Source organism: Rhipicephalus sanguineus, chromosome 3 (genome assembly GCF_013339695.2).
Source record: "Rhipicephalus sanguineus isolate Rsan-2018 chromosome 3, BIME_Rsan_1.4, whole genome shotgun sequence".
NCBI lineage: Eukaryota > Metazoa > Arthropoda > Arachnida > Ixodida > Ixodidae > Rhipicephalus > Rhipicephalus sanguineus.
In genome coordinates this window covers 60,296,773-60,314,553 of record NC_051178.1, presented here as the reverse complement: position 1 = coordinate 60,314,553, position 17,781 = coordinate 60,296,773, and the positions used below count along the sequence as shown (strand labels likewise).

The 17,781-nt window shown below is 45.2% G+C and overlaps 1 protein-coding gene across 1 annotated transcript; it reads right to left on the bottom strand.

The window, feature by feature from the left end:
• Positions 1 to 1,541: 1,541 nt before the first annotated feature.
• On the bottom strand, positions 1,542 to 14,655 carry LOC119386666 (renin receptor; the record flags this gene model as incomplete). Its single annotated transcript, XM_037653960.2, is given in 6 exon segments — positions 1,542 to 1,688; positions 6,449 to 6,640; positions 7,628 to 7,729; positions 8,550 to 8,681; positions 13,816 to 13,958; positions 14,522 to 14,655. Coding segments are annotated over 6 exon segments (744 nt in total), but the record flags the coding sequence as incomplete, so codon positions are not given.
• Positions 14,656 to 17,781: the final 3,126 nt, after the last annotated feature.

The following is a 17,781-nucleotide window of genomic DNA, read 5'->3' as shown; positions in this document are numbered from 1 at the left end:
ACGTCCATTTTTCTGACTCTCTAGCGGCCGCGAAATCGTCCTAAAAAACGAAATCATTCTTTTTTATTCCGCTCAAGCGGTCAAATCGCCACAGCCATGTCCGAAATAGCTTTAATGCCTCCCAGTACGCTTATCAGGCATTTTGGTGCATGCCCAGGCTCTCTCGAATACATTCGGCACCAGCCGTGAACCCCGCTTAACCACGTGTCAACCACCAATTGCAGATTTGAGCGTCGTGATGAGTACCGCTGATACCAGCAAAGTTCGGATTAGATTAGAGCTCTCGCGCATGGAGGATTTGGAAACGATGATGCGGAACACGAAGACTATGGCGGAAGAGTGGACAAATCATCCAGCTTTCCCCGATGCGTGTGCACACATGAATGATGCGCACCCGCATCGCCAAATCACCCATTCGCAGCATTTGCTGTTGCATGAATGCGATGGTTCCAACTAAGCCGTCATTGCCGGGGCGCTTGCTGTACTGTAAATGCACGCATTTGTCATGAAAGTGTTAGTGATGCCCACTCCACTCCGTTCCTGACCTCATACGGGCGCAGCGATGGCGAGCTGCCTACATCCATGAAAGCAACACGTCTGTGTGGTGTACTTAGTGGTCTCACAAAAGGAGGCAGCATGAATGGTGGCACGGCGTGTTTGGCTTATGCGCACACCACTGCGCTAGGCCACATGCATTACTGAGCAGTTAGTTAGCTTAAGATGCTTATCATAAATGCTGGGCGTGTTTGCCACCTGCCACCATCCCGCCTCCGTGCATTTCCAGTGCTTATTCGTGAAGACATCGCCGCACTGTGCCGTGACAGTGGCCCCTTCAGATTTTTTATGTGCCTCAATCCATTACAATCTGGCATTACAGCAAAGCTGCCTTTCGGACTCTGCTACAGCCACAAACAGATTCACTCACGAAAGTTCAGAGGTGGGGGCTTTAATTAATGCCGTTTCGGACCCGAAATTTGGGTAGAAAGTTCGAAAAATCGGACGCTGAAGAGTTTCAGCGTTCGAAATTTCAGATGTTCTTATACATTGATGTCTATGGGGCAGATTAGGAACTCCGGACTCGAAGGGAGCGCACCTTTGTCCAACATATTAGTTGGGCCTCCACAGAAGTTGAAGGATGAGGAGAAGTTGAAAAAACAGCATCTTTTCCTTCCGCATGTAAATTGTTGCCGACACCACATTGGTTGCACTAAATCATGTAAATACATACAATTCAGCCTCTGCATTGCCTCAATCTTGATAAGACAACTAGGGAACACCATCCCTCCAGTGCTTCACCAACCAAGCCAAAAGAAGCCCTTTCATGTTGCTATCTCATAAGAATATGCCTAGGGATCCTCTGCAACTTTTTTTCTGTAATTTCGCTTCGAAGTATTTAAAAAATATTCAACAACTATATTAGAAAAATAATCGATTCAATTCGCACTCAGATTTTAATATTCGAGTTCGCTTCGCACTCAAAATTGTGATATTCACACAGCTCTAGTATCAACCCTAAGAGCTACCACCGAAAGAGAGCCAACCTTGTCGACAAACTCGCGGATGAGCCGCAGGGCATGAGAGGCCTGGTACGATTCCTCGGTGTAGCGATCCACGACATGGCGGAGGCCGCTCAGCCTTAGCCACACCACGCTCGGAGCTGTGCCACCCTTGGTTGCCTGTCGGGACAGCTGCGGAGGAAAACGAGAGCCATCAGCCAAACACTTCTACTCAATGGGATTATGTTTAAATCCAAAAGAAACAACTTCTATGCTGAACAAAAATGGTTGGTTGGTTGGTATGTCGGATTTAACATTCAAAAGCGACACAGGCCATGAGGGAAGCTGTAGAGATATGGTTCAATAAAACTTGCTGCTGGGCGAGTTGGTTCATACTTGCAAGGAAAGAGTATTGATGTGCGCACACATAAAAACACGGACTCAGGAGACTCGGACGAGCGCAAACTTTCAACTAACTTTATTTTTCGTCGTGTCAACAATATATGCCGTCCGTCACGTGGTCACAACGCTAATCGCTTTTCACTTGTCAGATCACAAAAAGCCACGCAAGAATCTCTTTTCACCATGCAATCAGGAAACAGAAGGCTGGCTAACACACGCGTTTCCTCTAGTGGAGATAAAAAAGGCTTCCAAAAGTTCCCGTGCGGGCATATATTGTTGACACGACGAAAAATAAATGTTAGTTGAATGTTTGCGCTCATCCGAGTCTCCTGAGTCCGTGTTTTTATGTGTGTGCGCATCAATATTCTTTCCTTGCAAGCTGTAGAGGAGGGCTGTGGATAATTTCGACCACCTGGGGTGCTTTAACGTGCACGGACATCTCACAGTACAAGGGCCTCTAGCATTCTGCCGCCATTAGAATGTGACCATTGCAGCCAGGATGGACTCCGCATCTTTCGGGTCAGCAGCCAAGCACCGTAACCACTAGGCCACCGCGGTGGCTTCTGAGCAAAAACAAGAACAGAATACTCGAGCTTAGCAGCTTGACATGCTACAAGCTAAGCTACTGCCCTGGGTAAACTTTGAAGGTGAGCATTTGAACAATGCTTCCCAAAATCGCAGTGATACAATCATCGATAGGAACTCACCTACCTCATCACTGTCAACAAAAAACACTTCACATTAACCTGCGGTTACACGCCTACAGTTGGCACGCATACACAACTACAGCCCCTACTCTTTTCTGCATGAAGGGCTGTATAGATAGAGTTGAGTGTTAACACAGACAATGGATGGACAGTGCACAACTGCACATATCACATTGTCCTGAATATATACATTTGAAACAAGCACATGCAACACTTTCCTTTACCAAACTTGCCTTTATTCTTGACACACCTAATACTGTGCTGCAGTAGTAGAATCCCGTTAATTTGATCATCCTTAAAGGGGTGGTGCCATCAAATTTCGAGGCCATAACAAGCCTGTTGTGGGTTTCCTCTGTGTGCAAGGACATTCCACACGAAGGGTCGGACACAGCAAACGTTTTAGAATATATTTTTAATTCACTTCCAAAGTATACCTAAACGCCCACTCTCCCGATAGAAACCCATTGCTAGCGCGCCAACTCTGACGTAGCTCTGTAGGAAAGGCAACGATAGTTGTAGTGACATCACACCAGATCTGCAGTAGTGACGTGAGTGACCTCCGGACCTCCGCCACCTCCACAATGTACGTACCGGCCGTAGTAATCTAGAATATATTCTAGTTCACTATAGTACCAGCAAAGCATCGGTTGCTGCATCACTCGCAGAGTTTCGATCGCTTCCTGGCTAAGTGCGTCACAGCCTTGTGTGATCACGTGACCAAGCCCCCTACACTTCTACGTCACTGCTCATTCTCAGCGTCCAGAAACCGAAACCGAAAGTTGTCCACATCAAAAGGCGATATTAAATTACTTAGCGAGAATACATGAATCTTGGTGCGTGCATCATGCTTCCTGGAGCTATAGGAAACACTTGCAGCAAACAACGCGCAAGCCACAAATTTGGTGGCACCACCCCTTTAACTGAAAAATCAGACATTTTTAGCAAATACACGTGATAGACTTACTGCCACCAAACTCACTTGTCGTGTGTGTTTGGCTGTGTACTAGTCAACAAAGAGTGCTGCAAGTCTGTAACACAACACTTAAAAATGAAACACTGCTATCTAATGGAATCAAAGCAGCCAGGTCAACCGAAGCCATCTGTAGAAACTCAAAAGAGGAACATCATTTTCAGCGCGTGGCTTGCCCGACATTGCACTGGCCTTCAGCACTGCGTGGTCAATAGCAATGACAGCGGGCCTGAATTCATCTCCAGCGGTTGTGGCGGACAGTGGCTTCATTTTAGTTCAGTGAAAGGCAAGCTATTTCAAAAGCACTGCAGAAGCCATCAAACGTGAAAGGCAATTAGACCGTGGCTCAAACATGGACGTCACTACATATATCCCGTGAGTTATGCTCACAGGATATATGTAGGGATGGGTGAATAGTGAATTTGAGGTTCGAAGTGAATCCGAAGCGAACAGTGATTTGGTCGAATAATTTTGAATCAAATAGTTCGAATAGTATTTACCGCATATTATTTTTAAAAATGGGCATTTTTGTCATGACCCTTGCACAATATTTTTAAGGATTGGAACTAGGTATGAGTGAACGTCACTTTTTTGGTTTGAAATGAAGTGGAAGCAGCCTTGAATAGTATCAAGATTTGAATAGCAGTAGGGTTATAAGTGGTGCAATAGGTTACAATTTAAAAATGACTATACTTAGCACATATAAGCCCATATAACACGCTTTTAAACTTAAAAAAAAATGTACATTTAACCTTGAAGTGTGGCTTTGCGGCAGTGCAGATTTCCCCTGGAGGGGCTGTTTCACGGCACAGCAACCAAACGCTGCAGTGAAACCATCTTTACAGGGGGTTATGTGCGATCAAATGTATACATATATTCGTTCATTTCAAATACTTCGAAATTTCGAATAATCTAAATTCGTATCGAAGCGAATTCGAATACTGTAATATACGTTCGAATATTCGAAACGCCCGAATATTCGCCCATCCCTAGATATATGCCTCACAGGACATATGCCCAAAGCGGTGAGAAGCACGTCCACACGAACGAACACACATTGCACATGCTGAAAGCACTTATTCGTCCTGATATGATGAGACCCATGGCAAATGTGTCAATTTTGTGCGAAACAATGAAATTGCAGGTTTCCTCAGCAAACGTAGCAATGTTGATGCAGCATACATTTGTTTATTGTTTTCTTGATCCATTCAATAATTGAATGTATATTCAAATTAACGAGGCTTCAATGTACTTGCTTCATGAACTTAGAAATTTTGTAAAAAGCCCACGCGAGAATGTAATATGCCACCGTAGCAGCCACTGCATCTCAATCAACACTAAAATAAAAATCCTGGAGGACACTTGAGCTCAGCCTTCGAGAGTAGAACACGACAGCGTAATCGGGCCCCGTGCACATGGCCTTCTCAATTGCTAGCCTGGCTTCGGTTCTCAGTAGATGCCTCAACCGCGTTGCAAGGAAACAAACGTCTGTGTGTGTAACATTAGCCATTTCAAACTATCCTAGAACGCCTACTGCAAGTACAGTTGTTAAGTGCCCACTACACCATTATTCCTTTTGCGAATCAGCAAAGGGCCCACTACGCGTCCGTTAGGCAACATGCAAACCTACGCAGCTGCTCCCTTTGTTGATGCTTTTGCTGATGATGATGATTAAATATGTCTGAGCGCTTTGTAATGGGTGGGCCTTTGAAACACCAGCTTGTTGTGCAATTCACATTTTTTTAAACCTGGCGCGATTCTACACTTATGCCACGAAATATTGCATGCAATTTAAGGAGACTCCTCCCACTGCATGACATTCGTATGGTGTTTTTTTGCAAAGCAGTTTCAAGCAATGGTGTGGCTCTGTGGTAGAACACCTGCTTGCCTCGCAGAATGCTTGGGTTCGATTCTCACTCAAACTGAAGATTTTTATTATTTATTTTATTTGCATCTTTCTATATTTTTCACTCACGGACAACGCTGATTTTTGCTCGCAACCCATGACGCCAACACCAACGCCGACACTGATATTTCTGCGAAACAAGCTTTCTAACACTATCGCATTAAAAAAATGCTGGAGAATTGTACACTTTTGTAAGTCCGCAATGTAGGCCTTAGTTTTGTGTGTTCACGTGGCAAGGTAACCACTGCATAATTTTCATAGTGTTTGGCTTGAAAGCACAGGACTATTTAATATGGTTTACACAGTCAGAAATACGAAATTTGCTTCTAATGAAGGGGAATTGGGAATTGACTAAGGGGCTCATTTCTTTAACTGTTAGACACATCCGAATTAGGCCGACAGACAATGAAGCCAAGGTTGACGCAGGTGACATCATTTAACTGTAGTGTAATAATTACGATGTAAATGAAAAGAAATTAATGTGGCCAAAAAGAAAAAGAAAACCTGCATAGAGTAGGGGACGAACCTACAACCTCTGGTTGTTGTTTTTTTTCCAGTATATGATTATTTCATTGGTATATGATTATCTTAAAACTATTAGCTTAGATTCGAATAAATATGGTACCTCTACATAAAGTGCACTGGCTGAAACATCACCAAACAACTTACAGACGATAGGGACCAATCGTACGTTTTTTTTTGTCCATTTTAATTCTTTTCCATTAATGTATAAATTACTACACTACAAGTGCGGCGAGTTGGGCGGGTTGGTAAAGCTAGCGCATGTGTTTTCTGCGTCTCTTTCTTGTGGCTCCGTGTTATTGCGCTGAACGTCCCTAGTTATACTACACTACAGTTAAAAATTACAAATAGTGTACCCTATGCCTTCCTATGCCGTCTGCTGGCTCCATTAAATTTGTTTCAAGCAAGTCTCTTTCACATAACGCCACTGAACTGACTGCCATACCTGCTCCAGCATCAGCTTGGCTGTGTGCAGCTCGACAGCAAACTGGTCGTCTCCAGGCAGGGACACATTGAATGTGCCATCACGGAGCACCTTGGCCAGCTCGGCATCCTTGACGGCCTCTTTCAGGCGGCTGTCCACCTCCGGTGAGACGGTCAGCAGCAGTTCTGGATAGGCCATCTTGGCACCGTACAGCTGCAGTCGCGGGGAATGGTAACGAGTCAACTAACTTGGTAAAAGGGCACGGCGGGAAATTATTAAAGTGTGCCAGTTAAAACAGCCACGAGTTGCAATCCTCACACAAAGAGTGCAATTATTTTTCTCAGTGAAGAGGAATTAACCTTCTACAGTACCAAAAAAGGCCAGCATTATCTAGTGAAGAGGACCCACATAAGCTAGAAAAGATGCGACAGCGACATATGGGTAGCATTGCCAAAGAAAGTGAGTAACAGTGTGACAATGGCACAAGACAGAGATGGACTAGTGATCAGTCAGTCTCTATCTTATCCCGTTGTTCACGCTGCAACTCATTTTTTTGGACTTGTACCAATGGCCAAGTAAGCACCCCAGTGCCGCTACATTGCCTCGAGCTTCCTGCACAAGCTTACCATGACATGGATTTCAGTAGTCCTGCTCGGACTTAGTTAAGTTTTATTGCGATGGCATTTATATGGATCGTTTCGACAGGTTATTGCCGTCGCCATCATGTCCCTCCCGTATGAAGTCCAAATGAATAAGATCCCCCCCGCGCATCTTATGTTCTACCACAGGTAAAAGCGCACGAGTGGGGGCGACGAATGCAACCGAAGCAGAGATCAAACGAGCCAGGCCATTTCCATCGCTCGGAGGGTGCATGCGATACCATCACTCCGCTCAGGAGGCCTGCTGTAGAAGCAGACAGGAAACGCCCCGCCTGTCTTTAACAAGCATAAAGAGACCCTCCGTCGCTCAGAGGGTGCATTCGCTCGGAGGGAGGCGGGGGAGTAGTCGCGCGAGGAGCAAGATTTCGCCCACCTTGGGTTCTTTAACATGCACCTAAATCTAAGTACACAGGCCTCAAGCATTTTCGCCTCCATCGAAAATGCAGCCGCCGCAGCCGGGATTCGATCCTGCGATCTTCACGTCGGCAGTTGAGCACCATAACCACTCTACCACATCAACAATTCATAAGAGTCAATGCACCTTCTCGCCTGTCTTCATGTAGAGGACCACCGGTTCCTGCTCTGCAAACCTCTCCAGCGTTCTCTCGGACAGCAGCTCCAGTTGCTGCTGGAGGCTAACGTCCTACAAAAGAAATATGCACAAGTGAGGCATACAGCCACACAATCACATTCCGTTCACGTAGAGTTACAGAGCAGTAAAAACCTATAACGAACTAATCTCCTTCAAGAAAACTGCCATTTCTCTGAAACAACTGTGGCAACGAAGTCACATTTCGATCTTTTGCTGGCAAACAATGCAAATGATGTACCGGCTCAGTCTTGCAAAGACAAAAGCAATTGACACAACCAGGTCAGTTTTGTCGTCTAATTTCACAATAGCTAAGCCACACCTCAAGTAATAAAGCATAAGCTTTCACAAGATAACAAATTTTAAATGTAAATATTTAAAAACGTAGCACGCCACTGATTCAGACGTACTTGTCAAAACGCTGGAGCGGGAGAACTACCCCTTCACAGAGTGAGAATTTATTTACTAGATGACCGAACACTGCTTTCGAGAAGCACCTCCCGTTCACTGTCTATGATGAACCAGAACACATTGCTCCTCTATACAGTCGATAGTACATTTGATATTCTACATTTCTGAAACAACTCCACAACAATCGAAAATTAGTATCGTGGTTCATGCACCACACCAAATGTGAATGAATGAGCGAATTCCTTGAGAGAAAAAGCCTAATTAACAGTTGCACACGTTTTACCTCCACTGCACTGTAATTTGCTTCGTAATATCAAACCTTAAACTGCAGCAAGGATTATACATGCTAATGGATAGTGATTCTACATTTATCTAAATGATAAACACTACCCAGCATCGGTCGCCATTATCCACAGCAGCATTTAAATTCTACTGCAAGCTGTGAAAACGCAAGTGAACGTACGTTTTCGAGTGGGAAGTTTTTGCCCGAGACGTCCAGCGTAGTGTCGCCGTCGAAGCCATCAAAGTCCAGCACAAGGGTTGTTTTGGGGACCTTGAAAGGGTTCACAGGCGCCAAGCTGTTCCAGGGGTCAGACTGAAACAACATGAAGGCACGTTACCAGACGCGCCAAAATATTTGGGCATACATAATGGATGCTGTGCCATTTGTAAACAAAGTTGGTTCCAAATGTTAAGTGTACACATTCTATTTTTGTGCTGCCCAGACAATGTTTTTTCGATATTATAAATAAGAAGCACACATAATCCCGAATGTGCGTACATTGTGCAAACCTGTACACACTGATGTAGCAATATTGCCCTTAATGTAAACATCCCAAGATTTGAAATGCCTTGTGTTCTCTATAATCTATGACGAGATGTCTTTGAAACACAAGACTACTATGCCGCCACGGGAGCTTTGTTACATTAAAATCTGTTACGCTGCCACATGATCACAATGAAAATGTCATTTGACTCCAAGTGCAAGGAATGCTTTTTTAAATGTGTAATCCTGCTCTAGAACTGTGTGCTGCTAAGGTGGGTACTCGTAGATGTACACAGATGGCTTACAAAGTTAATTTGCATTCAAACTGACGCAGAGGAAAGCACAATGTCACGAGGCATCACGATGCACCATGGTTCTCTTCTGATAAAAAAAAACCAAAGCAGATCAGGCATGCACTTTTGGAATATACAAACAGCAAACCATCATATCTCAACCATATCAAAGTCGTTCTTGCTCGGCGTGACAATTCTTTTGCCCCACTTTGTGTTGCTCCCTCAGGTTTTGTTTAGGCCCCATGTTGGCGAAGACTGTAATGGAAGCTTGAATCCAGGAACGTTCACAAAAAATTCTGCGGTTCGAAAGAGCGTGCAGTGACTGAGAGCCATAAATGCTGCAGGCAGTTTTAACAGCCTATGCTCTCAACGTGTAATGCACAGTACAATCCACTCTTAGAGCGAACACAGGAGCCCATGGCCAGTGATCTGGGAAGCGCTAACTGCTGGCAAGATTTGCAAATGCAGCGCATGCGTAAAGATTCATGAAGGCGGCGCATGCACTGTGCTGTCTGCTACAGCTCTGCCCCAGCGCTCAGCGTGCACTAGCAAGCTCTTATCCTTCCCTCTTTTTTTTTTTTTTTTTTTTTCACAGTGTGAACAAGCTTTCTGCTTGTTGAACAGGCTGTTAATATATGGTCGGAAGGGTAAACTTAGTATGCTCTTTGGCTTAAATTGTCTTGTCTGTTATGAAAAGTGGCTGGTTACTGTGAGCAGTGCGTGAAAAATGTATGACTGGCTTATTGCTGAGCATTGACACTGAGTTGCAGAAGCTCTTGGTCCCGTTTTTCTTGCACAGGTTGCGGTTCTTCATTTTACAGAGTATGGACGTGTGCCAACACGCCAGCTTTGCATACTTCAAACGTCTTGCGGCAAGATTTTGCCCCATAATACCCACTGCTGCAAAAATATAATCAATGAGTTTTTCCCTCAAAGTTTACCTTCATGTGTCATTCTATGCAGGCCTTATTAGAGTGTGTATATGTGTTCATGTGAAAGAATAAACTTTATGAAACAGCATGTCCACTTGATATATGTATCCAAATATTCGATCGCATGCAAATATCTGATCTAAGGAGCTTCCGCACACATTGCTTCAGCGAGCAAGAACCCAGTCGAGTTAAATCTGGCGAAAGACTGCAGCAATAAACAAAACCGTATGTATAGTTTGTTTCTGCTTGCTGAACACCCAACGAGCAGCAGAATGCTGGCTAGATTAATCGCACCACAAAAAAAAAATTAGACTGCTTTCCAGTACTTTTCAGCACTAGCCTAGCGCAAGGACGGAGAAGTAGCAGACGAAGCTGGGCACACACTACCCTGGCGATTGTACGTGCATGCACCGCATTTACAAATCTCGCCACCAGTAAGTGCCGCGCGGGCCGCTGGCCATGCGCTGGTGTGTTCCCTGTAGGAGTGGACCGTACTGTACACGAGGGTGTGGGTATGCTGTGGTAAGTGAGACAGAAATCAAGAGCTAATCATCACCAAGCTTCGATATGTCAGCAGGTGTTCTGGTTATTGAACACCTATCACAGTGAAAGAAATGGGTTAACCAAGCAGATACAAAGGCAGCAACGAATTCAATGCAGCCTGTGAGCTCAGTTTGGATTTGGAAGGTAGCTAGACTAGGTAGTAGGGTACAGTTTCCTTCCCCCATACCTAGAAGGAATGTTTTGAACCAACTCTGCAATGTCTCTGATGCCCCCATAACTTCATTGTGCAATTCACTCACACTTGAGAGTAATAATGCCGTACATATTTGTAAACATCCCCCCTTAGGCAAAAGATAAAAAACTTCATTCAATGTGAACTGTTGTGCTCAGCTAAATTTGACAACTTTGCATTTTTGTGAAAGGGACACTAAAGGCAAATAATAATTTATGTCAGAGTGAAAGCCCAATGTATGACAACTTCTAAAACGGCAATATTATCAACAGCAGTGCCCTACTTACCGAGAAATTAAGCTAAATGTATCACATGATGAGCGCCACGAGTGGGACATTTTCGAAGTGATCCCGATGACGTATGGAAGTCGGCCTACAATAAATCACTAGTAATCAAACTAGCAGCAGTAAAAAAAGAACATTCCGAGCATCAAAAGACGTAATAAAATGTTGTTTGTTCGTTTCCGCTTGATTCATGGAAAACAAAACCTCCGTGGCGTTGCCATGGGGAACGGCGCGCGTGGTTCAAAGGTTCCGTTTTCGCCGAACTGCGCCTCGCCCGTCTCAGTGGTAGTTTCGGGATCGCGTACTGCCGTGCGTGTTTTGCGCGCTCGTGAAAGTCGCTCTGACAGAAAGTTCGACAAAATGCCGCATGCGTGTGATATTGCCGGATGCCCGAATGGTGCACAACGCCAGTGCTGCAGCAAGGAAACCGGTGTGTCTTTTCACTTGGTGGCGCGGAATGAACCCTTACGCTCGAAGTGGCTTAGTTTCATGCCATTGCGTTAGTGTGCTAAACAGTCAAAACCTCTGCGTGTGTGCTCGCTGCACTTTCGTACTCGGGATTACGAGACCAACCGCAACTTGGTGAAGGCTTTGAATGTGCCCATCCGAGCAAGTCTTTGCCGCAGCGCCGTTGTTGCTACTGTGGGTTCCGCGACTTCCACTCGGCTGCTACTAGTGTCGGCGGTCGCGCAGTAAAAGCGGGCAACGTTGGGCACGGCAGCAGTGACGTATGAAAGTCGTATTTTCAGGCGGGAGATTTGAAGCGCGCTAATGCGATGCGGACCACTAAAAACGTGATTTTATTTCAAAATAAGCACTTCCTTGGCACAAAAGCAGCACTACGAGGTTTCTGGACCGCTATTTCAACAATCAACGTCGACTTAATATTTGCCTTTAGTGTCCCTTTAAGCTAACCACTCAAGTATTTGGCACCAATCTTGCAATGTCTAACATTTCAGTTTATTTCTTTGTCATGCGTTCACTTATCAGTTTTTTAGTGTAAATTCGTATTGTAGGGCTTTAGGTGCCAGAACCAGGACCTTATTATGAGGAAGCACAGTGGAGGTCTCTGGTTTAATTTTGGCTACCTGGGTTCCTTTAAGACGCATCTAAATATAAGTACACGTGTTCTTTTTATATCACCTGCACTGAAACACGGCCACCATGAACAAAATTTGTGCGCTCAAGCTTGGCAGTGCCACACCTTATCCACTAGATTAGCACAGTGGGTAGTTTTTGTAGAGTATTAACTATGCGGTCTCACTTGCAGTTTATAATTTTGAGACATATTTCTAGAAATTTCCCTGTGCTGTATTCTCTCGCTGTATCACTAATAAAGATTGGAGCAATGTTATGTGCACTACGGAGTGCACCGACACCAGAAGTGGTTATATGCATCACGATTGACATATTTCCATAAGTGCCGCTACTTTTACAGTGTTAGTGGTTAGTCCATATCAATGGGGGGCCAGCCAGCTACACTGCGCCACTTCACATTACTCAATACTTTGCCCGCGTCAATACTGCCACAGCCAGGGCCAACACCAATGTGCCACACTACCTATGATGTTATACGTGAAGTTTCTGTTCAGGTCACATTACCTAGAGCTGTTAAGGAGAAAATACTGTCCCCTTAACAACTAATGATGGTGGTAAAATCGTGCGAAATGTAAAGCAGAATGTCGCAGATTACTGGACCCCCAGTGACACGGACTAACCAATGAAACTGGCAAAGTAGCGATGCTTATGCAACCTAGCCAATCTTAGTGCATATAACCACTTCCCGTATTGGCACACTCCATAGTGCTTGTAATGTTGTTCGAAAAATTGATTGAATCCTACGACCTTGTAAGAGAATGCCACTGCTACGGAATCACTGCAGTAGGTGGGTTCAAGTAACGTCACAATAACTCTTCAGGCTATATAAATCAACTATCTATTAGCGTGACCTAAGGTGCAACTGCCTGCATAACATATTGGAGCATAAAGCAGGCTTTCTTTCAACAAAAGTGCTGAATGTTTGCTCTTAGACAGAGATGAAGATACGTTCCGGCAGTTTCTAAACATGCGAGCGATGTTACTTCGACACATCAGCATACTCGGAAAGACTGTCAAATCCGCTAACATCTCAGACTGACTTCTCATAAAGTTATAACTAGCAAAGTGTTACCAAATAAGTACCAAGGCCTTACCAGTATACTGCTCGGTCAAACTTATGAAGACCAACCACTGAAGTTTCACGATGCTTCGTGAGACCAGTCTAGAGTACAGCCTTACAAAAAAAACATATATACCAGGACTTCATCGATGCCATGGTGATTCAGTTTGCGGGAATTAAGTTTATAAACCTTTGCATCTAGTACCTGTATATGCAACTGTTTCTGGCATATTGTTGCAAATGCTGTACAAAAAACAGCTGTCTTCCAGTGAAACTAGAACTTTCGGTGAATAGTATTCCTCGTCTACCACATGCCAAGTTTTATATGAGGGGACGCGAGCAGCTGAAGAAGACAAAGCAGCACAAGATGTATCAAATCGGGCTGGACGCCCCGGTCCACAGGATTTTTTTTTTTAATAGGCTATTTCTGCCAGTGGTACAAATCTATTCTACGTTTTTGCAAGCCCATTTTAGGTTCTACTTGACAATTCCTTGGCACACCTTCCCTAATACAGAAGTATTAAATGCCCAACAGATGATTATGAAGACATTACGCTTACCGGTTTAACGGTAAAACCGAGAATGCTTGACAGGACATCGCCGATTTGCGACGACTTGATAGTCTCGCTGGACACGAATTTCACCGCCTGAGGAGCAAGCGGAACGAAGACTCTTTCGGTCGCACATACTGCGCCGAGTAGACCTGCAAAAGAGACGCACAGACAACTTAAGAAGTGGCTAAAGACCCCTGCGCCCAGAGTAACTTTTTACTAGTCAGCTTGCGCTGGTACAGACTGAATCAAAGCGCGCCGCACATTACGAGATAGCATTTTCAGACCCTTTCAGATCCGCTAGCACCTGCAAAGGGCGCCGATAGCTGTTACTGCATTCTAACTGCAGTTAGGTGATATAACACTCGCAGCACTTACCGTACCGCCGACCGTGTTTGAGGCAAACAGCTTAAATAAGTTTGGTAAATGGTGGTAAGTGTGTACTCTTTTCTACATGCAAGTAAAGCGGGTATGGAAACGCTGCGTGGAGCCATCCAGGCAGCGAGAAATGACTCGAGGATGAGTATAAAAACGAACGGGCAAAGCCGCACCGGCCGTAAGCGAAACAATCATGTGACGCGAACGGTGCTGCATTTGCTACCACCACTACCACCTTCAAAGTGTTGCCCCAGTGCACGTTTCCACGGTTAACTACAGAGCCTCGTTTCAAGCGATCTGTTAGAAGAAGTACCGTTACAACTGTGTCCAAACATACCAAGGAATACTAGCGTTGAATGATGCATTTGGGCGACTACTTCGCAACCAGCAGCCGAGGATGCAAGCAGACACACCGACCGCAAACGAAACGAGATGACGCAGTTTCGGAGTCTCGCGAATAGATGGCGACGCTGTCGAAAGCACGGCAGCAGCCTCTGCCGACGATTCCGACAACTTCGTTTTGTGCGAAATTGACCGCGACACTCCATCTTTCTCGTCCGCCGAGAACGTAAAGCAGACTGCTGCCTTGTTTGAAGCTCACTAAAATTACACTTACGTGCGCCGGCTTATGCATGAGCTTGAATTATGTCTTCGCCGAGTGTAGTCGCAGTTCAAGCTCAAATCTCGATGGATGTGCATTAGCGAGTGTCAAATAACCGTAATCAAAACGCACGCTAGATTGTCAAGCGGGCCACGTATTTACAGTCGCATGTATGCAGTAGCTGATTCTAGAGAGCTTGCCCTGACTTGGTCATTTCATTAAGTGACATTTACCAGTTTTACTGATTTTAGTTCACACGATTATCACGAAGCAGGCGCCGCACCCCGGCTGCATCGCGAAGCGCTTCCTTCGTAACGTGGCCTCCGCGATTTGCTGCACGTTTCCGGAGCCGATCGTGGAGGCTACGTCCGAAATCATGGAAGACCGAGACCAAAATCGCGCGATGCCGGGTTGCCCGTTAACAGGGTTTACCGCGTTTACCGATGCTTCTCAAGCAGATGCAACGTACTCGCCCGAGCCACTCTTCAAAAGCAACTCCCATGTGTATTGTTCCGTGCCATTCTGTACATCGGCTAGATGGAAAAGCCCTGACATCTCGATCCATCGTTTCCCGAACGCTTATACTGATGCCAAGAGAAGGGAGCTATGGGTCGAGAAAGTGCGGTTGGGCAAGCCAGCTTCGTCAACGATGGTAATTTGCTCGCGGCATTTTCAGCCACAGGACTTCTTTTTACCAGGTACTTGAACTTGCTTGACCGCGTGGTTTTCCTTGAGGGCAAAACACTCATGCGCAGCTAAAAACATTTCGCTCACGTTCGTGAACAGGAGAGTTTGAGTGGGATTCTGGTTTCGAATGGAGTGCGGGGTTTTACACATCACTGCTTGGTCACGTTGTCAGCAAGCCTCGCGAACTGCCAAGGTAGCTGGGATGAAAGTCAATCCATTAACATAGTTACACCTAAAAGTTCCAACTGTTGTCATGTTATTACACAGTTTGGTCAAGCAGGTAATTAAGCCAAAACTTACCGGATAACCGCTGTGGTTCAGAGTTCTTGCGTCAATTCTGCGTCCGATTCTTGGTAAACAACACGGGTTTATTCGCAGACAATGTCGTGCGAAAGCCTAGCTCATGGACAGTAGCTGTTCACTTTGGCCCAGCAACATTTTTTTGCAGTCCATAGGTTTCCCTACACAACCCCTTATTTCTCTGAAGGCACCTCCTTAATTCGTAACAGTTTTTCTTTTTCTTGCAGCAAGAAATTTTGTTAAAGTAAAGCTTCTAGAAGATACGCAAGGTACCTGTGGTCGTAAGTACATTTTAGACTGATGGTTGCATGTAGCAGCGGTAAACACATTGAGTTACACGCAGTATATATAATCTCATATTCTTCAGTTTTGTATGTTAAAGTGCAACTTTCTTGTATGCAGTGAAGTACTAACTCTGTAATCTTTGTCATGAGTCGCGAAGCTTCAAATGTTGCTTGTCCTATGCAACAACACTGACTCAAATGAAAATATTCAAAGTAACTACCATTTTTCTTCAACCAACTCCCCCACCCGCCCGCCTTGACATTTAGACACACCCCCTAACCTCAGTTCTTGGGGGGGACCCCTGATGCAGTCGAAATTAATGCGTAACATATGAGAGCATCAGTTAGTGCAAAAAGCGTTCTTGCTTTTTCTTTGTGCAATCTTTTTCAGGCGTCTACTGCTCTCGCCGTAGGCTGAAAAGAACGGCAGTGCCCAGCCAGAATTTGCCAGATTCCATCGATGCAGTGGCGAGCGAAAAAGGCAGGATCAGCAGAAGGCAGCAGCACCATTCAGAGGTATAGTGTCATATGCTAGCACTGAAATGTTTGCTCAAGGCTTCCTAATACTCTACATCCAAATGCTTGCAGGCCTCCTGCAAGTATCTGTATGTTGCTGAAGTTTATTTTCATAGTGACACATATATACATGAAAAGGTTGTACACGAAGAGCTCCCACACTTGGAAACATGCTGTGGCCATAACAACTTGAATAGGGCTGTGTATGAACTAGGTGTGCCATCACACTTGCCCATGTGTGATGTTTAGAAGGTACTGCACAAACGCCACGCAACTGCGATGTCGTGCAGGTTCTTTACTTTGGGCTGCCAAGACAGCCTCAAAGTGCCCAGGGAAGAACGAGACCGTTTCCACACATTTAATGCATACACACAAAAAAAAACAAGCCATGTCTTTAGAGCTACAAGACAAAAAGCACAAGCATACCTAACTCGGATGCCATAGACAAAGTACGATGCAGGTTTAATACCTGCGTCGTAATTTTGTGAATGTGTCTTCCAAGTGTGGTTAAACCAAAGTTCTTAAAGGAGTCCTGACACAAAAACTTTTGCCCCGCGTTTTTTTGCTGCAGTGTGTTGCTGGGGGCCTGTTAGTCATAACACGGCACATCGTTTGCTGCAGCGCGCGACAGATAATTAATTACAAGCTCCTCATTACCGACACAGCCTCAGTTTCGGTTTGACAGAGCTCCAAAAACGACAAGCCGCCGGGTGCAACTATCACCACCTAGCGAGTGAAACGCTCGGTCACGTGAGCACACAGAACAGTGACGCATTTCCGCGCGGTCTGTCGTCGTCGAGCTCATCGTCGTCTGATGGCGACGATTTTCTTGCGGCGTGGATCGAAGGAATTTTCGACGTGGCGAATCACTTCAGGTTTGACCTGCTGGCGAGGAGCGATTCGTCAGGAAGTGCGTTAAAACAGAAATGGCGGCTATGACGTCATCGTAACTTGTACCGGCTGCAACGGTTACGTAGGGGAAGTAGGGGGGTCACCTCGGGTCACCTCTGAGGGTGTCAATGCACTAGGTGCGGCCTATAATGCTGGATCGCGCTCGCGAACTTCAAAATTCATATAAAATACCTTCCAAGCTTTATTCGCTGTCGATATTTTGCAGATGGTACACGCACGTACACGGGAATCGATCCAGCAGGCTATCTCGGCCGCAAAATTTTGTGTCAGTACCCCTTTAATAGATCAGTTCTCAGC